The following is a 24102-nucleotide window of genomic DNA, read 5'->3' on the forward strand; positions in this document are numbered from 1 at the left end:
ATTCCAGTTACAACACACATGAAAGGAAATTTTTAAAGGTTTGTTTCTAATATACAATTGCTTTGCACATGCATATGTACCCTCACTCTCTGACTGAAGATAAATGCCTTAGCTTACCATTGTTCAAACCTTTAAAACAACATTCTGCATCATCACTAAAACGGCTGAAGACTGCATTCCAAAAGAACCCCAGATCGCAGAGGCACAGATCTCTTACCTGGGAAACCCCCTTGGACCATTGCTGTACCAGTGTTCCCTTCAGGGTATCTGCATTCCTGATAAACATTCAGTGCTGGAAGCAGCTCAAATCCTCACCACAGACTCTGTGCTCTCTCTTCTGTCGACCTTGGGCCTATTTTCTTTTCCCCCTCAGATTTTATTCTCCTTCAGGGCAAGTTGTCAGTCTATTTCTATCACAAGAAGCAATCAATTAAGCTAATTTCCAGCTACCCCTCAAGCTAACAGTCACATCTGTCAAGTAGGTGAGCTGCCTAGGAAAGTCTGCCGGAGAAGCAAAATCCCGGGTTTCCAACATCTGACCCTCGGATGCTTCACGCTGCCGACTGTGGCACTCGGTTACCCTGCTCGCATCAGGATGATAGCTCTATTCCAGAGCAGGAGGCAATATAAATGCAACCATTTATTCTCTGGCCAGCTTCAATTAATATCATTTAAATGACCCGGTTTTCCTGCTGAGAAATAGTTCTTCACATTAGTTGCATCTTTCTAATGCAGATTAAGAGGAAACAGCAGTCGATTTAGCCTTTCTGAAGTGAAGGGAATAGCCGGTCATCAACTTTCTCCTATTGCTCACAGCACTGAATGATTTTTATAACAAAGAAACTGGTGAACCACATTGAACACGCATATCCCCTAGCGAGATTCATTTGTGTCTCAGTAACATTCTAAACGTGCAGTAAAGATTCTATTTAAGCAGTCAAGTCTTCAAGTTAGCTTTCTGAGGAAAAAAAAAAAAAATTATGGGGGGAAAAAAAACCCAGAAGCTTCAGAGAAATCACTAGAGAAATGGTTGAGGTTTCTTCAACTTCACTTAAAATGCTACACTGCATCGCCTATCCCACCCCAACTCCAGCAGACCTTAATATAATCATATAACCAACCGCAATTGCTTCAGGATTACCTTTCTATCAATCACTACGGTATCTTCTGACCTTTCTTTGTAAAATGTGGAATAAGAAGTCATCTATCTGATCACTGATTAAATAAATGGATGGGTAATATAAGGTCAAGAACACCTGAACATAATTTAAATGGTTCTCAAGAGATCTTAAAACAATACATTTCTTTACTTATAGTTCCCATAAATGCATCCAAATTATTTCAAGGACTGAAGCTTCAGAAGTTTTCAGAATAAAAAATCAACTGAAATAGAAAGCAATGTTCACCAGTCTCCAATTATAGGGCTAGAATAAGAATTCCACTTATTTTACTTAATTATAAAGAGAAGGGTCCAGAAAAGGATAATTAACTATAGGAAATGAGAAAAAGAATTTATAGAAAACTGAAAAATTAAATTTTAGCTTTTATGTCTTAATCTTTCCCATCCTATTTTGCAGTGTCAAAAAAAAAAGAAGAGAGCAAATACATTCATATATTTAGTAGTAAAATGAACGTGGAAAGACCACTAGAAGCCACTAATGAACGCTGTTTGCTTATGAGGTGAGTATTCTTAACATTCTTTAAACCCTTGGTAATAACTGCTGTTGATTGTAGTGACATCTATAGGCCAGGTAGAGATCAACTACAGAGCCCACAAGGAAACAAACAAAAAACTTTTTTAAACAGAAAGAATGACTAGTTGCTCAACAAATCTTCATTAATCATGAGTGTACTTCATGTTAAAAATTAGCATGGGGACTTCGCTGGTGGCGTAGCGGTTAAGAATCTGCCTACCAATGCAGGCGACATGGGTTCGAGCCTTGGTCCAGGAAGATGCCACATGCCGCAGAGCAACTAAGCCCATGCGCCACAACTACTGAGCCTGCGCTCTAGAACCCACGAGCCACAACTACTGAAGCCCGCGTGCCTAAAGCCTGTGTTCTGCAACAAGAGAAGCCACCGCAATGAGAAGCCCACACACCACAGCAAAGAGTAGCCCCTGCTCGCCGCAACTAGAGAAAGCCCGTGCACAGCAATGAAGACCCAACGCAGCCAAAATAATAATAATAATAATTAATTAATTAATTAATTGAAAAAATTAGCATGGTGCACATAGGAAGGCACTGAAGGGAAAGCCTAAATGTGGCCCAGAAATAAGACCTAGATTCCAGTACTGACCTCAACAATAACTAGTTCTGTGACCCGGGGCAAATTAATTGCTCTGGGTCTTAGGATTCTGGACTGTAAAATTAGTTAGACCAGTTGAACTTGATGGTTCTTAAATGCCATCACCATCAAGGAACCCATTGATTAAGATACCTCTGCTCCCTTCTTTATAGTAATTTGCTATTTGATTGCCCTCTTCCTTTAACAGAGACCTTTTTATAATTAATAAGTTTTAACTATCCTTTACAGATATGGTCCTTTAGTGTAAGATGATGCTTAACTTTGAAATAATTTTAACAGCTTTATTTAGTATAATTTACACAACATAAAATTGACTCAAGCATACAATTCAATGATTTTTAGTAAACTTATAGAGCTGTGCAAACATCACCACAATCCAGTTTTAGAACATCCTACTAAAAAATTCCTTCAAGCCCAAACACAACTCAAACTCTAGGCAACCACTGGCCTGCTTTCTGTCCTAAAAATTTGTTTACTTTATATAAATGTAATCATATAGTATGTAGTCTTCTGCATCAGGCTTCCTTTACTTAGGATAATGAGCATGTATCAGTATTTTGCTCCTTTTTATTATTGAAGAGTATATTCCACTGTATGGATACACAACATTTTGTTTATCCATTCACCAGCTGATGGACATTTGGCTATTTCCAGTTCTTGGCTACTATGAATGATGCTGCTGTGAACATTCATGTAGGAGTCTTTGCGTGGACACAGGTTTTCATTTCTCTTAGGTGTATACCTAGAAGTAGAATTGTTGGGTTCTATGGTAAACTTGTGTTCAACTTTTTAAGAAAGTGCCAAACCATTTTCCAAAGTGGCTGTATCAATTTACATTTCCACCAGCAGTGTATGAGGGTTCTAGCTGTATGTCTGTTTTTTTAACTAAAATCATTCTGGTGGATGTGTAGTGGCTTAACTTGCATTTCCCTAATAAATTAATGATGTTGAGCACCTTTTCGAGTGCTTATTAGCCATTTGTATATCTTCTTTGGTGAAACGTCATTTCAAGTTTTGCCCATTTTTAAAAATTGGGTTGCTTGTTTTCTTATTATTGAGCTGTAAGACAAAATGCTTTTTTTCTTCCAAATAAACATATTTTGTTATACAAAATTCAAGTGGATCAAATAAATAGTAGAAGCTTCTTCTCAAAACTCCCCTCTCGAAGCAGTTTGACCTGCATGCTTCTGGACTTTTTTCGATGAAAAAATACTAGGGATTCTATAAAGTTCAGCTTTGGCCTTAGAATTTGACTGAAATCTGCGATTTCGCTTTGCTTCCAGAAGGCCAAAGATCTGAGAGACACTTGGGTATCATTCAGGCACCTCTGAACCAGTGAAAGATCAATAATCCTGGGGCAACATGGATTAACAATAAAAAACTGTGTATTAATGGCAGTGATTCAAACAAGGCTGACATTTCTATTCACTAGACTAGAAATGCTAGGTTAGCATTCTTGATGTAACTTGGAGTGAAAAATTTCTTTATGCGCTTGACATGTTGAAATTTTATCAGCTTACTAAAGTGTAAATGTTTGTTTACTATTACAAGAGTAAAATACCACAAATAAAGATAAGGATAAAAGCTAATTTTTGTATTAAAATTATTGAATTTTTTAAAAGGTTAAGTAGAAAAATATATTGACAGTTATATGAATATTGAAAACTACCTCTACAAAGAACATAACCTTTGTGAACCAACAAATGTTGATTTTGTTGATTTTTTAAATATTTAAATACTACAAAGCATGAGATTAAACCACGTCATAAACTTTGTAGGATTGTTCAGCAAACTAGCACTCATATTAAACAAAGTAATCTTTAAAAGCTGTACTTTTAGGGACTTACCTGGTGGCGCAGTGGTTAAGAAGCCGCCTGCCAATGCAGGGGACACGAGTTCGATCCCTGGTGCAGGAAGATCCCACATGCCGCGGAGCAACTAAGCCCGTGCACCACAACTACTGAGCCTGCACTCTAGAGCCTGCAAGGCACAACTACTGAGCCCGTGTGCGACAACTACTGAAGCCTGCACGCCTAGAGCCCACGCTCTGCAACAAGAAAAGCCTCCGCAATGAGAAGCTCGCGCACCTCAAGGAAGAGTAGCCCCCACTCGCCGCAACTAGAGAAAGTCCGCACGCAGCAACGAAAGACCCAATGCAGCCAAAAATAAATAAATAAATTTATAAATAAATAAAAGCTGTAGTTTTAGTTTTTAAATTCTATTTGACCATGAATTTTTAAAAAATTTATTGAAGTATAGTTGATTTACAATATTCTATTAGTTTCAGGTGTACAACATAGTGATTCAATATTTTTATAGATTATACTCTACTTAAAGTTAATAAAATTACTGGCTATATTCCCTGTGCTGTGCAGTATATCCTTGTAACAGCTTATTTATTTTATATCTAGTAGCTTGTACCTCTTAATCCCCTACCGTTATCTTTCCTCTCCCCACTGGGAACCACTAGTTTGTTCTCTATATCTGTGAGTCTGTTTCTGTTTTGTTATATTCATTCATTTTGGACCATGAATTTTTCTCAAAAATTTCTCCTGTGTATTCTTCCCACACTGGGAGGAATGAAATGAAAGTAAAATGCCAACCCTACAACACTGAAATTCCATGGGAGGGAAAAATTACAAAATCATAAATAAATCCTTCTATGATAATTCCATCTTTGGTCCAGGGAAAATAAAGAATAAGATGACAAAAAGTATCAAAGAAAAATGAAGTATTCCAAAATATCTTTCTCTTCTAATGACTTCCATTGAAAGTGAAAGTATAACGTGTCACAGTAGTCGACAGTGATCAAGGAACTGTCAGTAGTAGACAGTGTTAATAATGTTCCTACATAATAATGTTAAACTTCAAAAGACTGATTTCTAAAATTTAAAAAAATTATAAAAACTTCTGGATAAAATTTTTAATATATACTTATGCCAGAATTTCATTCTGTAATGGCAATATTTGGCAAACACTGAAGAACGTTGTATTGCTATTGATAATAATAAAAGGTAGCAGCTAACATTCTGGAGTACCTCCTATGTATGTGTCACTTCCCATATAAGCATGTTATATACATCGTTTCTTCCAGTCTCTCACAAGCACCCAATGAAAGGAGTACTATTATCATCCCCATCTTACAAATGAGGAAACTAAGGGAAAGATATGCAACTTGTTCCAGGTCAAATGGCTAGAAATGCTTAGAGATTAACTGACTTAAGGCTATAGTATGTATTAATTTCATATAACATGTATTGATCTAATTGCTACTAGTGAAAAATGCAGCAGTAAACTTCTTTGTAGGTATAGGTACACACAGACACACATATTCACATGGGCAACAAATTCCTTAAGATATATCACTGGAAGTTGAATTATTCAAATATGCACATTTAAATTTTTTATATGTGCCACCAGCTGAGTCTCTAGAAAGAGATGACATGAATTCAAATTCCTACCAACAGTATAAAAGAACTCCTTTTTTCTACAACCTCTCCAACAATGAGCAACAGTAATTTTAAAATCTTTAGTAATTTGATGGGATAAAAAATCTGATTTTTTATTAATTTTCATATCTCTCATTGTTAGTGAGGCTGAACAGACTTTTTGCACTTGTTGCTCAAATCTATTACACAGTGTCTGATATTTGCTTGTTTTTCTATTGTTGTACATGTCTTTCTCCTCTGAATATATATGTATACAAAAATATGGGCGTATATATTTTAATTTTTATATAAGCCAGCTTACTATTTTCTTTTACAGTGTTGTTTTAATAATATGGAAACCCTTTCCCTGTACCAAGAGTATATTTTTTTAAATCTTAGACTTTTTATAAGACACCTGGGTCTATTTCAGGATCATTTCAAATGCAAATACTAAACTGATTTAATTACTGTAGTTTTAAAGAATATTTCTAATCTGGAGTGCTACTGGTACTCTGAGCAGGATAATTCTTTATTGTACAAGATTATCCCACACAATGCAGTGCCCTTGGCACCTCAACTAATATATAACAGTAGAATATCCCATCCATTTAGACCAGGGGACACTTGGCAATGTGTGAAGACATTTTTGGTTGTCACAACTGGGGTGGGAGGAAGAGGCTACTAGCATCCAGTGAGTAGAGATCAAGGATGCTGTTAAACATCCTACTGGGCAAGGGTCAGTCCCCCACAGCAAAGAATTAAAGGTTAAAATGTCAGTAATCAAGGTTGAGAAAAACTGTTTCAGACAGGTCAAAACTCTCTCACTCATTTCTAAAAGCTCCAGATTGAGTTTGAAAAACACCAGTTTAGAATATATTCATATACTAGGGAAGTATGTGTCCCCCTCCTCTCAATATTTTTCTTTTCCAAAATTGCCTAGCATTTCATCTCCAAATCAATGTTCAATGAAATTCTCATATTTTAAAAAAATGCCTATATACTCTTAGGATTTAGATTCGAATTACCTTAAACGGGCTTCAGGACTTCCACTAAATAGGCAGAATGATGCCTATTTAAAATTGGGGGGGGGGAGGGGTTGTGGGTGACAATATTTCTGTGTATCTGCATACATATTTCTTGAGAGTAGGTTTATAGCTTTCATCACATTGCCAAACAGTAAATGACTCAGAAGTTACGGGTCATTGCCATGATTTGCATTTCTAATTGTATTATTACTGGGTTTTTAAAAAGTTTCTCTGTTATTTCTATTAGGAAATTTCTATCATATTTTCTAAGTAGATAATACTGATTAGAAGATTTTTTTTCATATGTGCAATTAATATATAGCCTGACTTACTCTTGCTAAAAGATTATTTTAGGTTTTGAATTTTTGAGATTGACAACTGTATTATCTGTGAATAATATTTTTTTTCTCTTTCTGGTTTTGTTTTTTGTTTGTTTGTTTGCTTTTTGAGCTGGGAAGAGGAGGTGATCTTACTGCACTGCTAGATTCTTGAGGACAGTGGGACTAGCAGGCATCTTTGTCTTCTTCCAAATTTAAATGCAGTTTTGGGGGCGTTTTTTGTAAGAGGAAGAGAGGTTTGGGACAGGTTCCCCAGACCACTCCATGGGAACACTTGAAGACTATTTATGAAGTCTTTTTAAAAAATTAAAATATGTGTGTGTGTGTATTTTATACATGAATGTAAGGAATTTTTGAATAAATATGGTAAAGAAGAGTGACGTTCAATGAGCAGGGTTTGGGGGGTGGTTGATAGTGGTGATGGTTAAACAACTCTAAATATTCTAAAAGCTACTGAATTGGACACTTTAAGTAGATGTATGGTAATGTGGATTATATCTCAATAAAGTTGTTGTTTTTTAAAAAGCTCTAAACTTACACATAGTGTGACTCTGAGTGATTTGCTAATAAATCACATTTCAGAAGGTCTTAGCTAGTATCCTATCCTTAAAAACAACTGAAATAAAAACAATAAGAATTAAAGTAAAACACAAAGATGCAAGGTATCTGTAATCTAATTTTTACTTGCATGGTGTGGTTCATGGGCTAATTTTATTATGCTTCATAACCCAAATATATTCCTTATACCAAATATTACATTATGACATATAACTGGGGGGAGGGAGGAATCTGAGCAAAATGCCATAAAGATGTATCACTGTCATAATTAAACCAGACCCTTATTGAGGTGGAAAAAAAAAAAAAAAGGTGGGAAAACAAAATACCTCAGGAGAGTATGCTATTCTGAAATTAAAGGATAAAGAAAGGGCTTTAAGAGACTATCCACATGAAGTTCTATTCACATCTCTGTTACAGCACTAAAAAGCCAGGTGTCAAACAAGTCAATTATATTCTGAATTCCTAGGACTTAATTGACATCAAGAGACATGTCTATTGTATGACTCTCATTGCTTCACTCTCTTACGTCACAGAAAGTCATTCCAAACCTTCTGCTCCCTGCAGTTTAAAACCATAATTGAAAGAGTGAACGCCAACAGGATAGAATCACCCAAGTGATATAAAAGCATTTAACTTCTGGGATCGAAGGTGAACAAAGCAGGACTTTCTGGAGACTGTGGCAAATCCCCCTGGGGATCAAAACTTTTAGATAAAGTAATGGGTGGCATATTGAGAAAGAGATGTCAAGCTGTTCTGGACAGAATGCTCTGAAACTGCGATGGTACAGTTCAGGAGAAAGGGTACCTCCGAGGCACCAGGAGCACACCTGGGTTTTCAGTGCACCCCCATGTAACTATGTGAGTCACATACCTTCTTTCATTAATTTGCCCCAAATACTGAATTTCTATAATGTGCCAGGCCAAAACAGAGGGTAACTAGCCTCATGGAGCTTAGAGATTTGGTGGGGGAGACAGATTAATCTAATAAGTATATAAATAATTACATTTTGTTAATACGATGAAAGAAAAATACAGGAATAACTATTAGAAGAAGGAGTCAGGCAAGGTTTTCCAAATAATGCGACATGAAGCTGAAATCAGCAGAAGAGATATTATCTCCTTTCAAAAGCTCTTCTGAGAATGCACTTAAAGAGCTGGGGAGAATTTATGGTACATAGTAGGTATTCAATAAACTGTGGCTACTACCATATAGTTAATAAAATTGTGGTAATAAAAATACAAAGGAGGGCTTCCCTGGTGGCGCAGTGGTTGAGAAACTGCCTGCCAATGCAGGGGACACAGGTTCGAGCCCTGGTCTGGGAGGATCCCACATGCCGCAGAGCAGCTAGGCCCGTGAGCCACAATTACTGAGCCTGCGCGTCTGAAGCCTGTGCTCTGCAACAAGAGAGGCCGCGATAGTGAAAGGCCCGCGCACCGCAATGAAGAGTGGCCCCCGCTTGCCACAACTGGAGAAAGCCCTCGCACAGAAACGAAGACCCAACACAGCCATAAATAAATTAATTAATTAATTTTAAAAAAATACAAAGGAAACTACAAATATGAGAAGAGATTGGGAAAGAAGATTCATCTACATTTGTTGATCCATTATCAGAAAGAACGAAAATAAAGATACGGCATCTTTCCAACAGCCAATTGAAAATTTGGGTCAGGATATCAGAGTGAGTTTAAGGCCAGAAACAAAGATTAGAAAGTCACCATGTGATAGTGAACTAAGTGATCATTTCATGCACTCAATGATCTTAAACCTCTGACAGGGCAATCGAGCTTTAAATTTAGGTATTAAAGACTATACCATAAAGTAAAAAGTTCTGCACCACTGATACCTCCCTTTGACAAATCCTGCAGGTCTGATAATAGTAGTTTGGTCAACAGCTCAGCATTTATGTGGATATTGTTTCTTAATTTTTAACTGTTTCATAATTCTTAATTAAAGTTCAAGAAATTTTCATTATTAAGATGGTTGTAAGACTTCTTATGGAAATTAGGCACTAGAATGTCATATGTTTAACTATGCAAGATGAGTGATCTATAATATAAATGCCTGTTATGTAACACCCTCTCTATACGGGTATACCTGGGAGATGTTGCATGTTAGGTTGCAGATCACCGCAATAAAGTGAGTCACACCAATTTTTTGGTTTCCCAATGCATATAAAACTTATGTTTACACTACAGTGCAATCTATGAAGTAAGCAATACCATTATGTCTAAAAAGCAATGTACATACTTTAATTAAAAAACACTTTATTGCTAAAAAATGCTAACTATCATCTGACAATGCAGGGTTGCCACAAACCAATTAGTAAGAGACACAATCATTTGTGAAGGGCAATCAAGCGAATCACAATAAAAGGAGGCATGCCTGTGTTGGCTGTAACACTGAATTCTCACAACAATCTGAACAATAAATCCCTTGGTTATTTTACCAAGTATCCTCTTTCTGTTCTTCCTCCGCAACCCCATGTTGCTAAGTTCAACGGTTACTATTCTGTCTCCAACCTCCTCAGCCTCTCAGAATCATTCCACAGTTGACCACTGAGGTTCAGTGACAGAACCTTTCTTGAAACACATTCTTTTAAACTACTTAATCCTACAATCTCCTCAGAGTGTTCTTACGCTAGGATGCTCTTATGCTAGGTATGTGCTGGGTTCCCTTCTTGCTGCTGTCTATACACACTTCTCTACCTCACCTGCTCCCGTGAGTTTAATACCATCCAGATCAGCAGTTTTCAGAATGTCGGCCCTGAATCAGAAGTATCAGCATCATCTAGAAATGCAAATTACTGGGTGCTCCCAGATGTAAGAAATTAGAAACTGGGGGTAGGGGTCAGCAATTAGTGTTTGAACAAGCTCAACAGGTGCTTCTGATGTACACTGAAGTTTGAAAACCACAAATTTGTGGTTTTCATACTGCAGGTTGCGACTCATTAGTCGATCAAGAGAAAAAACGAGTTGCAAACAGCATTTTAAAAAGTGAAATAAAACAGTACAGAGGGAATTCCCTGGTGGTCCAGTGGTTAGGACTCGGTGCTTTCAATGCCGTGGGCCCAGGTTCAATCCCTGGTCAGGGAACTAAGATCCGACAAGACACGTGGTGCAGCCAAAAAAATAACAATAGTATAGAAAAAGAATAAATTCTTCATATGTTATAAAGGTAAGTTATATTTCATGAAACTTTTGTTTCAATTATATATGCATGTTAGTGTGTGTGTCTGTGTGTACGTGCACATCTATATTCGGTTGTTAAATGAAATATATGTTATTTTACTGTGGATCACAGTCTGAAAAAAAATCTGATCGATATGATGACTAAAAAGTCAGCTCTTTTGTTCCTTCTTGTCATTTGGGTCCTACCTTGCTTGGCCTTCCTTACCCATTCCACTTAATGTTGCCTCCTCCAAGGAGGGACTCCAAGGGACTTATTCTCACACTACCTTGTTTTATTTAGTTATTTACAGTACTTATCAATATTTAAACTATCTTATTGTTTATAAGCTTTCTCCCCCTCTAGAATATAAGTTAATGAGAGATCTTGCTCACTGCTGTGTTCCCAACACTTAAAACAGTGTCTGCCCACCTAAAATACCCACTCAATAAGTATTTCTTGACCAGATGAACTTTGTAAATGAGTAACTTACCAAAGCTCACCTAAGTTAGATTAAACTACACTTTAGAATCATGAGTATCTCACGTCAGTGATCTCTCTAATATAATCATCACTTCCTGGTAGGCCTACGGCTTGGATTCCAGCCTTCCACCTCCTAGTCCTGGACCATGGGAAAGTTACGTAATCATACTTTCACCACTGTAAAAAGAAATGCTTAGTTTTGGGACAATAAGAATCTGATAAAACAGTGAACCAATGTGCTTTTAGTTTTGGAAAGATGAGGAGTGTTCATTTAATAAGAGTTGAGAAGCAAAGAAAAATTCACCAGATCCATATCAAGAGAAATACAGGAAAGCTAGAGGCTTTAGGTTCATCTACATTTTAAATGTGAACCATCTCATAGCTCCATACGGTTCAAACCCTTCTGCAGAAGGTTAAAAGAAAATTCAATGGGAAGGGAAAAAATGGGGAGCAAAATGAATGGAAAGTCATATTCACAGCCCAAATTTGCTGGAGAATTTGTGAAATGTCATAGTTAGGAGATGAATTTGATACTAGAAGTCTATACAGTAAGTCCCCTACATACGAACCTTCAAGTTGCCAGCTTTCAAAGATGTGAACATGCATTTGCACGTCCAATCACGTAAGTTAGTTCACGTGTGTTATGTATGCATCCTCCACAAGTGGTTGTGCTTTTGTGTACTTTACTGAAAGGTACTGTATAGAGTACAGTAGTACAGTATCTGTATTTCAAACTAGATCTGTAAGAGGACAACTTCTTTGAATTCCTTGCTGTGAAACACAAGGAGTTTACTAATGAAGACCTGGTGGAATTGGAGGCCCAGAGAAGGATGAAGAGAGACAAGAGGAAGAAGTAACTGAAGAACCAAAGAGATTCATGACGCAGGAAGTGGCAAGGGGATTTTCTTTATTGGAGGAGGCAGTGTTAGTTTTTGAGGCACAGGACCCGAATGTAGAATGGTACACGAAGGCTGCAGCAGCCGTTCAGAATGCAATCCAGTGCTACTGTGTCATCTATGACGAGAAAAAAAGACTTACTACCCAGACATCACTGGATGTTTTTTCAAGAGGTTAGATAGAATTGAATCCAGCAAGGAACCAGAACCTGTGCCATCAACATCATGCGTGAGTGAAACTGCAGCTTGCCCTCCATCTCCTACGGCTGATGATCCTTCAGCTCTACCATCTCCCACCTCCTCTCCCTCCTCCAGTCAGTAACTCTTCTTGCCTATTTACTCGATGCCAGCCCCTGTATGCCAGCTGTTGTACCATACTACTGTACTCTTCAAGGTACTGTACTGTAAGATTAAAAATGTTTATTTTTTGTGTTTGTTTTTTACATATTATTTGTGTGAAAAGTATTATAAACCTATTACAGTACAGTACTATATAAGCTGATTGTGTTAGTTGGGTGCCTAGGCTAACTTTGTTGGACTTACGAACAAATTGGACTTACGAATGTGCTCTCAGAATGGAACTCATTTGTATGTAGGAGACTTACTGTATCAGCTTTCAGTGTAAATCACTGCCCTTCCTGAACCCCTCTAACTCTGTGAATATGTGCTGTGAACACACATGTACACATGGTCTTGGAACTCTGGGGAACTTCTCTGCCTATCTAATGGTATCAAAGTGATATTCACTAGATAACCCCAAGTCACTCTGTTCCTATTGCTGGGATAGTAATGTTTTAAGTAATGGGAAGAGTAGATGATAGACAGTACCAGCTCTGGAGTCAGAGTGCCTGGATTTAAACTCCATGTCCACTATTTATTAGCTGTGTAATTTTTGACATATTCCTTAATTTCTCTGAGCCTGTTTCTTTATTTGTACATTTAGAAACCTCACAAAGTTACTATGTTGATAGAGTTATTTGATAGAGTTATTAACACATATGAAGACCTGGCACATGGTAAACCAGAGTGTTTACTAGGTATCACAATCCTTATACTAAGTTCTTTAAATGCTTTTTCCTCTAATGCTCATAGCAATCCTGTGAGGCAGATTATTATAAGACATCCCCTCTCCTCCATATCGATAGGAAAGTGTGAGCCATGAAGAGGTTAAGAAACTTGTCTATGAATTCACAACTAAGTGGTAGAGCTAGGATTAGAATGTAATCTTAGTCACATGCTTAAACGAGGTTTCCTAACCACCATGCAAATATGGGCATTCTAGTATCCCAGAAATTATGAATAATCAACAAGCCATCTCCACTCTGCTGCAGCTACCCTAATAACTATATCAAAACAAGGGATTACATTACACAAACGCACACATATATCAATCGTATCTATCATGTGTTGCTCTTCCAAAGAGGTTGAGAACCAAGACACTGCAGTACCTTTATGAAATTTTGTTTCCATGCCTTTGTATCCTCCCTTCCAGGCTGGTGACCCCACAGAGAAAAAAAGGAGCTATGTTTCATTTATCTCACAGAAGACTCACTTAGCACTGTTAGTGAAAAGCAGTTGGTTTTCAACAGAGATTGTTGAATAAATGAAAATGCATGAGAAAGCGTTCTGTAAAATCACAAAGTACAAACCAAGTTTTTATAAAGTCAACTTAATTGTTATATAGTTATATTTATTTTTATATTTCATTTATATATTATTATATTTAGAAAATATAAGATTATAGTCAACTTTATAATACTTGTTGAAGATTCACAATACGCCAGGCTAAAGTCCTTATCGCCTTATTTTAATCTTCATCACAACCCCTTTGAAGTAGGTACCATTATTTTCATAGAAGAGGGCATGCTTAAGGTCACACACTAGGAAGTACTGGAGCCAGAATTTTAACTCTTTCAATTTCTGTATCAAACTCCTTTTCTATATAATAGAAGGAAAAATATTAGTTTAAAATATGTAAATTTCAAAAAAACCCATGAAATTCACCCATTCAAATGTATAATCCTGTAGGTTTCAGTATAGTCACAAATTGTGCAACCATCATCACAATCTAATTTTAGAACATTTTCATCACCCCCAAAATAAATTCCATACACAACAGCAATCAGAACTAAACTACATATACTTTACATACATAAAAGATATGTAAATTCTTTTAAATAAAGCCTTCATTAAATATATGTGTGAATGTATATTTGATACAACTAATGCAAAAGGACGTCATGAAATGACGTCTAAAGGAAAAATTATGACTTCGTTGGCCCTCTGTAATTTTGCACTGGCAATATCACCATCCATTTGAGTAGGGCACGTAATCAAGGCCTAAAACCTAAAACCTAAAACTCTGATTATTATGCATGAAACTCCAATTTCAAGGACTTCTTAGCATTTGTGTAATCATAACCAAATAGTAAGACTAGGAGGGAATGTAGATAAAAGTTTACCACCCAGCTGCCTTTGATCCTCACTCTGTTATATTAGTGTCAAAGACAAAAACTTAGGAAAATAAAGTCACAGAAGTTTTGGAGATGTAAACTTTCTTTTTCAGCAAGATATGTCCATGCACATTTTCTAAGAAGTTATACCACTGTATCTGACAATTTACAACAATCATTAAAGCATACTTTAATAAATTCTGCATCCACCCCAAATAATGAAAAGGAACTCACTGTTGGTAAATGCATATTCTTCTTCAGTTTCATCACTATCATCAGATGGAGCTTTATAAGGAGGCGGCAGTTTCATTGGAGGTGGAGCAGTTCCTCGCCTCTGAAGATGCAAAATTTGAGAGAAGGGTTAATTGTCTTTGTATAACCTCTTCCTCAATGACAAACAGGATAAAAAAATAATCTGTAAATATTTTGACTCTATCCAACTTCCATCACATCACTAGGATTGTAAAATAAATACAATTCATTCTCTTATGTTTATGTTATTATGTAAAAGTGACTCTGTGATGTAAACACACCAATGCAGAAAACAGGAATTCAAAAGCACAGTTTTTAAGACTGTTAACCTACCCAGAAGAATGAATTCCTTTCTCCAGTGAGAAAGTCAATTATATGTACTTTCTTTACACTGTTGAGGCTTAGTTTTCTTTGTTTCTGACCAAATAACTCAAATGAAAAACATTTCAAAAATCAGTCTAAATGTAAAAACTACCCAATGTGTTAATCCTACAATTATTTAAACTTCTTATTCAATTGTAGAAGGTACAGATTTCATTCTTTAAAAACTACTTGAAATACCAAGATTTTCTAACCAAAGAGGTATTCATCTACAATTTACAAAGAGTCAACACACATTTTAATGTTTTAAAAAAGAAAAAGAAAGCTTTATGATGAATACTTTTTGTATTTCTGTATAAGTATTCTTTAAATTTACACACCAAACGATACAGCACATCAATATTTGGTTCAAAAAGGCTTAATTAAAGTAGACTTTATGATCAGATTACCTTCACAGAATGTTGACATTTTCTTGAACGCTGGGAAAAATAAAACATGCCAAACTATGGAGAGATCCAAGCTGCTGGAAAGAATGAGAGCCGATACACACAAGCACTCCACAAAGGCCAAAATAACCTGATTAAGATTTGCTTTGCTACAGGATTTCAATAAAGTACAATCAATTATGCTTTATAGGACAAAGCCACTAATGGCAGGATACGCTTCAGTAAATGGGCAATGACTGGTCCATTACAGAAAGCAGGCATGTAATAAATTCCTCCAAAATAGAAAACACTATTTGCGATCCATAAAGAAAAACACACACCCAAATTTATTTAAGATAATGTCTAACCAAAACAGTACTTTGTACATTTATAGAAAATCCAAAAATCAATAAAATGCAAGAGTGATGAAGGAAGAGAAGATGCCAAATACAAAGTACTTGTTAAGCAACAAAGGAATTCAGAAATGTGATCATGGTGTCTCTTTAATTCTTGTTTGAAAAAACTTAAAAGTGAGTTAAATGAAGAATAATAAAGGCAAACGAATTTTCAGCAAATCTTTTCCTCAGAACCAGGTCATTCTAAGTGAAAGACAATGCTCAGAACAAGGACAGCCAGCTTTTAAAATAGTATTAAGAGATACAAATTCTCTTTAATAGCACTTTAAAAAATATATTTCAGGGAAAATTTTTATGCAACTGATTTATTTAACTTCTACCAACACCCTCAGAAAAAATGTAGGATAAGCATATTCTGGGCCCCCTACGGTATGAATTTGGGTTGCCAGATACCCGGGCATCTTTCTACCAGACATGGGAGAAGGGTGTAGGCAGGTCCAGGCTCTCCCTGTGGCAACAAAGGCTGGAGCAGGGTATGCACAGGGAGGACCAGATGAACAGCACCTCCATGAGGGCAGAGAACAACAGAGACCGTATGGCATCCTCAGCTCTGAGAAGAGTGCTCTTAACTATCTGCTGAATGAGTAAATAACTGGTTGTCGCTCATGTTGTTTAGGTTCCCCGACATACTAACTTTTAGAAAAATGACAATGACATAAATCGTTCTTGTTCAAGAGCACCGCATGTTAGCTTTGTCTGGTAGAAATGTACATTATTTTAGCAAATTATTACAGTTGCATTGCCCTGTAAGATGTTAACCAGTTTTGCATCTAAATTTGAATCTTACTTAAACATTCTTTCTTTCAGCAATTATAAATACTCTCTCCAATTCTCTCTGAACTAGGCTAACCACCTTATTGGTTCTTTTGTTAGTGATTTAAATAAACACCTGGCACCTGCACATTCTGCACAATTTCATAGAGCATGTTTTTATTTTTTCTTACATTATACTTGTCAGTCTTGGTAGACTCACCTTCCAGAACCAATGAAACTGTGATGTCTGAGATACACAATCCATGAGCTGTTTAAACTCATACACATGATTTCCTGGTTCCGACAGTAAATCCCCAGAGGCAACAGAACTTTGCCTTTTTGACTGTTTCTCCATTTTTTAATTTCCTATTCTTTGTTTTTGTTTCTGATACTAAGCTAAATTTGGTTCTGATTTGTACTTTGGCTGTAAGTTATTCACCATTAGTAGAAGCGACCAATGAAGTTTGGCTTTATGATCTGGCAATTAATATTTGTTGGGATGATGAGGACCTATTATATATTGTTCTATAAGCACCTATTCTCTCTTGATTGAAAGACAACAGCAAACATATTTATTTATTAGTCTTTCTGTTTGCCTGGTTGTGCTTTTGTACAAGAACATGTCTTGGTTCCATTGGAAAGAACAGCTTTTTGTCACACAGACCAGAGTTTTTGCATTTCTGTGTTTACATTTGACATATGGCTAAAGTTGTAGGATGGAAGCCGAAAGTGTTCTGTGTATCTGAAATGGAGAAAAGCTCCTACCTCATGGTGAGCATGAAATATTTTCCTACCTTCAGGGGGTATTAAAAACTTAGTCTCTTAAAGCAGCGGTCCCAACCTTTTTGGCACCAGGGACCGGTTTCGTGGAAGACAATTTTTTCACAGACTGCGGGGTGGGGGGTGGGGGGGCGTGGCGGGGGGCCGCGGGGAATAGTTCAGGCAGTAATGCGAGCAATGGGGAGTGATAGAGAGCAGCAGATGAAACTTCGCTCACTTGCCCACCACTCACCTCCTGCTACGTGGCCTGGTTCCTAACAGGCTGAGGACCGGTAGCGGTCTGCGGCCCAGGGGTTGGGGACCCCTGTTTTAAAGAATCTCTTTCTGATTGGTTATAGAGACTAATAAGCATTATTTAAATCTAATATTCCCAGAGTTTTCCAGAAAATAGTGAAACTATAACTTATATTACTTTAGATGTGCCGGCCTTTAAATAAAATCTCTTTTCACAGAAACCACTAACTCAGAAGCATTTTTATATAAGAATCTACATTCACAAAGTCAAAGAGATTTGGTAATTTTCATTGGAAACACCTATACCTTCTTCCTGATCTCCTTGATCTTATTGGTGTGGAATATAAAACAAAAATATATAAGACAATAAAAATATTTATACTAATGTTGCATGATGCCCACATGTCTACATGCTGTGCATGTTTGTGTGTGTGTGTGTGTATCACAAATGTTTGCACATTAACCTGAGTATTATCAGCCAATTCTAAAGACTAGCACAATATGGAATATCACTGATGGAAAAAAATGCATAAAAGGAATTACTTCTATCAATAATAATTGTTAAAGAAATAGTTTAGTCATCACCTGACCTCCCTACTTTGGGAAAGTCTCCCTGCCTGTTCTCCCCTAGCACCCTGGGCATATTTCTGTCATACCAATTATACTTCTGTTTATTTCACTGTATGTCACATTCATCTATGCACCTCTTGGAGTGAAGGTGCTCTGTCATTCCAGGATGTAGAATAATGCTTGGTGCACAAGATAGAATTCCAGAGAAGAATAATATAGTAAAGTACATCCTGTAATCACTGAAACATCATCCTGTAATGGAGATGTAGATTCTGGTATGATCAATTAACTCACAAGTGCGAGTGCTTTGGGGGTAGTAATCACCTCTGAATTCTCCAAAGAATTCACTTACTTGGTTAAGTATCATCTACCTGTGAGACCCAGAACACTGCCTGGAACCTAACAGACACACGATACATATTTACTGAATGAATAAAGAATCCTAAAAACAAAACAAACACCTCTGGCTTTAGGTCACCAGGGATTGGCACATGCTCTCTGGGCAAGTGCCACTTTCCTGTGCTCTACTTGACCTTCTGATTTGGGGTTTATGGTTGCAATGTTAACTATTGCCATGTCAACTTAGTGATTAGTTCTCCTCTATACCAAGGAACTCAGGTGGATAGACTTACACTGACTTTTGGTATTACCAGGTTCTTACTGGATTTTTAAAATTTGAATGCAAATATCCTTGCTATGTATGGAAATTCAATTTGGTTTAATGGAACAGGTCAAAGTTGATAAGAATCATACATTTATCTATTTCTTCTTGAAATCTTATACGGAATATTCCTTAATCAAATTACCTTATTCCCCGAAGTAATTAAATTAGTAACCAGTTTGTTCATCTGTGTGTTTATTGTCTGTGTCCCCACAGACTGATCCGTTGTCTGTTTCCTTTTTGATGTTATATCCACTGACTGTAGCATAGTAACTGGCACACTATAGGTTTCCAATAAACATTTGACGAATGTTCAGATATTTGAATCAACATATGAATCAACACAGTTCCAATAATAGGACAGACTAAATATTCTGAGAAACCCTTCTTTAAAAAAAACAGATAAAAATTCAAAAATACGTTTCTGTAACTAAGGGCAGAAACAACCATAAATTCCAAATCAGAAGGTAAATCCTCAGAGGGCATGTGCCAATCCCTAGTGACCTAAAGCCAGAGATTTTGTTTTGTTCTGTTTTTAGGATTCTTTATTCATTCATTAAATATGTATTGTGTGCCTATTAGGTGCCCAGTAGTGTTCTGGGCAATGCGGATAGAGTAATTATGAAATAGATTATCTCACTGCCCCTCATGGAGCTTATATTCCAGTCCCTTTCATATGCCATATTTTGTGGGTCTTCAGGTCTTGTCCCCAGATTGCTTTAAAGTTAGCAGTCACTGAATTCTATATTGTTTGCTTTGCCCTACTAAAATGCAAGCTCCAGAAAAACAGGGAATTTTTGTTTGCCTTTAATAGCTTCACTGCAGTATATTGAAGTATAACTGACATAAAAAAATTGCACAGATTTTAAAGTATACAATTAGAATCCACTACCACAGTCAATACAATGAACATATAACCATCACACCCAAAAGTTTCTTCGTGACTCTTTTTAATCACCCTCTTTCCCACCCCTTCCCCTGGCACCCTGTTCTCCTGAACCACTGATCTCCTTTTTGTCGCTACAGGTTGTATTTTCTAGACATTTATATAAATATAATCATGCAGTATCTACTCATTTTTATCTAGTAAAAGCTAGGAATTTAATTAGTCCATAGTTTCTATTTGAGGTCAAACAAGATGGGAAGTAGGGCTAAAGATATCACCCTCCTAAACCCCAATTCCTACAAATAAAGCCTGTACCTCCAAAAGGTTGAAGTATTCTGCAAGTAATGATTTGCAATCTGTACATAACTAACACTTCTGCAAACAATAAGCATGGTCATTATTAGAATCTACATATTGTCTATGTTTATTAGTGGTTGCCAAAATCAAACCACAGAATCCTGAACACCCAGTGGTATGCTACTGTTAATCTGAATATAATGTTTGTGATTAAGATCTGAACTCAAAGAAGTTGGCCAACCAGGATAAAACCGACAGTTCTATAATTTGGTAACCAATTCAATCCTTTTCAAGAACTCTCTCCCCAAATCTTCAAGGGGTCTTGATTGGCCTCCATGCACATTTCTGTAAATAAAGTGTTCCCAGGTGTTCAATTCAGTCATAGCTTTTTTTTTTTTCTTTAATGGGGTGAAACCTGCAACGGGTGAAGTTAAAAGCAAATAAACAAATCAAACAAACCAAAATCTTGATTGTAGAAGACAGTAGGAATATTTCCTGGCCTTGGCCTTAGCTTGAGATGGAAGAAAACCAAAAAAAAGAAAAGAAAGAAAAGAAAAAAGGTGTCCCCTGAGAATTCATTATAAGCCCAGACTCACTAGACCGGAGACCTAAATTCATTCCGTGTGTGGATCAAAAATATCCAAGACAAAATACCAGGCAAATACGAAAAGAAAGCTGGCCTAGTTTCAGAGATATTGGATGAAACAGATATTAAGGCATTTCTTAATAATGCCACATATTAATAAAAAGATTATATCCTTATGAGGATATAAAATTTTTTAACTTGTAGACACCTAATAAATTAACTTGAAAAAAAATGTAAAATAACAACTGAAAAACTACAAGATGATTAATTTAACCATCAAAATGGAAGACTGTTAAGTTACTCTGACCAAAAAAATCATTACGAATATAGAATATCTGAATAACTCGGTTAATTAGTTTGCCCTAATAACTTTGTATAAAAACCTGTAACCAATAACTAGATAATAGTTATTCTTTTAAATCACAATTATACATTTACAATAACTATGTGCTAGGCCATAAAAATGTCTCAACCAATATAAAAGATATTATATAAAACAAATCTCTGGTTATAACTGAAATATGTTAGGAAAAAACAGCAATAAGTTTTTAAACATACTTGTAGGGAAATTAAAAATACATTTTAAAATAAACCTGGGTAAAAAATACATCATCTGGAATATAAAAAAAAAAACAACTTAGTACTAAACAAACTTAATATCTTGGGATCTAGAAATAGAGGACCTTAAAAGGAAATTTATGGTCTGAAATGACTATTTTAGAAAAAAAGAATGGTTAAAAATTAATAAATTCTACAACTATCTAAAGATTATTAGGTGGGGGGAAGGAAATAAACCCAAATAAGACAACATAAAAATGAGAACAAAATTAACTAAGCAGAATAAAGATAAAACAGAGAAGACTAACAACTGAAAACTTAATTCTTCAAAATGAGGAATTAAATGAAAAATTACTTTCAAGATTAATAAAAAATAAACTATATTCATAATGAAAAAGAACTACTTTGAAGAGAACACAGATAATACACGTTAAGAGAATAAACAACTTTATACCAACAAATGCAAAAATTAGGTGACATCAATATTCCTAGAAAAGAGTCAGTAATCAAAACGTACTCTAAAAGGAACAGAAAATCTGAATAGCTCAATAACACAGGCCCTTGATGGCTTCATAAGCTAATCTGACCAAACATTTAAGGCATGGATAATTACTATTTTACACAAACTCTCAGAGAACTGAAAAGAAGAAGTACTCCTACTATTCATTTTAGTAGTCTTCTATAACCAAAACCAGACAGGATAGTACATAAATGGAAAATTACAGGCCAAACTCGTTCAAAATCACAGATGTAAAAATTCTAGAAGAAATAATACTAGCAAACAGGCAAAATAGATCATGATCAAATTAATTTAAGATTGGTTTAACATTACAGAATCTATTAATATAATTCACCACATTAAGGAATTCAAGGAGAAAAAAAATCACATACAAATTATTTCAGTGAATGTAGATAATTCATTTGATAAAATTCAATGTCAATGCCATTCATGATAAAAATTCTTAGCAAAATAAGAATGAAAGGGAATACTTCCGTAACCAAAGGATAATCTACAAAATCTTACAGCACACACCATATTCAATGGTTAAATATTGAAAGCAATTTCTTAACTATCAGGAGGTAACACAATAAGAATGTTAGCTCTTATTACTTCCATTAAACACCACAGAGGTCTTAGCAGATATAATAAAACAAGGGAAAAAATACTGGAAAGGGAAGAAGAAAACTGCTTTTATCCAAAGTGGTTATTATTATCCATATAGAAAATTCAGAAATGAAAATCTACAGACATAGTACTAGAATCTGGGATTCATATTCTTATTAAAAATCATATATATATACATATATATATATGTATATATATATATATATATATATGTGTGAAGTACATACACCAAGACACTAAAAGCATACATCAAGACACTAAAAGCTTCTACATAAAATATTTAATAAGTTTATCTTTAGGTGGTGGGTTTATGAGAGATTTTAACTTTTTTATTTCAGCATTTTGGTTTTCCCAGTGTCCTGAACCGGATTATTTTATAAAAGAATAAGAGAATAATGTTATAAGATGTCACAAAATATATAAAACTCAATTTCATATCTACATACTAGCAACAGAAAATGCGATTTAAAAATATTTAAAAGCAACACAAAATATAAGGATTTCTAGGAATAAACCAAAGATTTACAATGCCTTTCTGAAGAAAATGATAACAATTAATTGTAAGAAATAAAAGAGGAATTTAATAAATAGAAAGACATACCAGGTTAATGGTTAAGAAGGCTCAATATCATAAAGATGTAAATTCTTTACAATTTATAGATCTGACACAACTCCAATCAAAATTGCCAAAGAGATTTTTTGGTAGAATTTGACAAGCTAATTACAAAATTTATATGGAAAAGAAAAAGGACACAAATAGGTAATACACTTCTAAAGAAAACAGAAATATGTAAAGGAGATTGCTCTACTAGAAAACAAGATTTATTATTAGGCTTTAATAATTTAGGTAGGGCAGCATTTGTGCCAGGATAAACAAATGGAACAAAGAGAAAGCTCAGAAACAATCTTCCCCTGATAACCTGAGATATGACAGAGGTTGTGGTGCAAAGGAGGGCCTATTTAAAAGAGTGGGATAATTATTTATCTTTATGGGGAAAAATGAAAATCCATCCTACCTGACACCATATCCTAACATAAATTTTATATCAACTAATTCTACTAGAATAGAGGTGGGGAAACAGGAGTGGAGGATTAACTCTCATTGACAGTAAGAAAGGTTTTCTCAGGAGAGATGACCTTTGACCTGCTCCTTCGAGAATGAAAAGGAAGAGCAATGTGGAAAATGGACTTCCAGGCTGAGGGAGCAGCAAGATCAAAGTCCAAGAAACTTTCTGGGAATGGACAGACAACCAGCCCAGCTGAACAGGAAAGACAGAGAACGATGATGATGGCTGATTGGTGCGTCATGACATTTTTACACCTATACTCCACTAGGCCTTCATCCAGGCCAGAATCAGTCATGTTCACAGAAGGGAAATATTATAACTACAGTACTTCTATCCTGATATTCATCAAAAAACCACTTATTAATTGCAGCTCAGATATGCAAAAAGAAACCAAAAACATTTTTTAAAAGCTTGTGAGGTTAGGTTACCTTTTCTTTTTCTTCTTGGGTGTCTTGGTCCTGGTTATTAGTGATTTTTTTGGCCTTGTTATGTGCACTAGGAATGACCTACCACCACA

At 35.8% G+C, this 24102-nt stretch overlaps 1 protein-coding gene across 21 annotated transcripts in view; it reads right to left on the bottom strand.

Annotated features, from left to right (window-relative positions):
* Positions 1–24102, bottom strand: part of PATJ (PATJ crumbs cell polarity complex component) — a 350711-nt gene that overhangs the window by 177052 nt on the left and 149557 nt on the right. For all 21 annotated transcript variants that reach the window (XM_082356311.1, XM_082356308.1, XM_082356317.1 and 18 more), the window contains 2 exons: positions 24014–24091; positions 14888–14987 (listed from right to left, as the gene is read on the bottom strand). In XM_082356311.1, coding sequence (XP_082212437.1) covers positions 14888–14987; positions 24014–24091 — 178 coding nt within the window. The remainder of the gene's footprint in view (positions 1–14887; positions 14988–24013; positions 24092–24102) is intronic.

The sequence above is a fragment of the Balaenoptera borealis genome (assembly GCF_965194805.1).
Source record: "Balaenoptera borealis genome assembly, chromosome: 1".
NCBI classification, from domain to species: domain Eukaryota; kingdom Metazoa; phylum Chordata; class Mammalia; order Artiodactyla; family Balaenopteridae; genus Balaenoptera; species Balaenoptera borealis.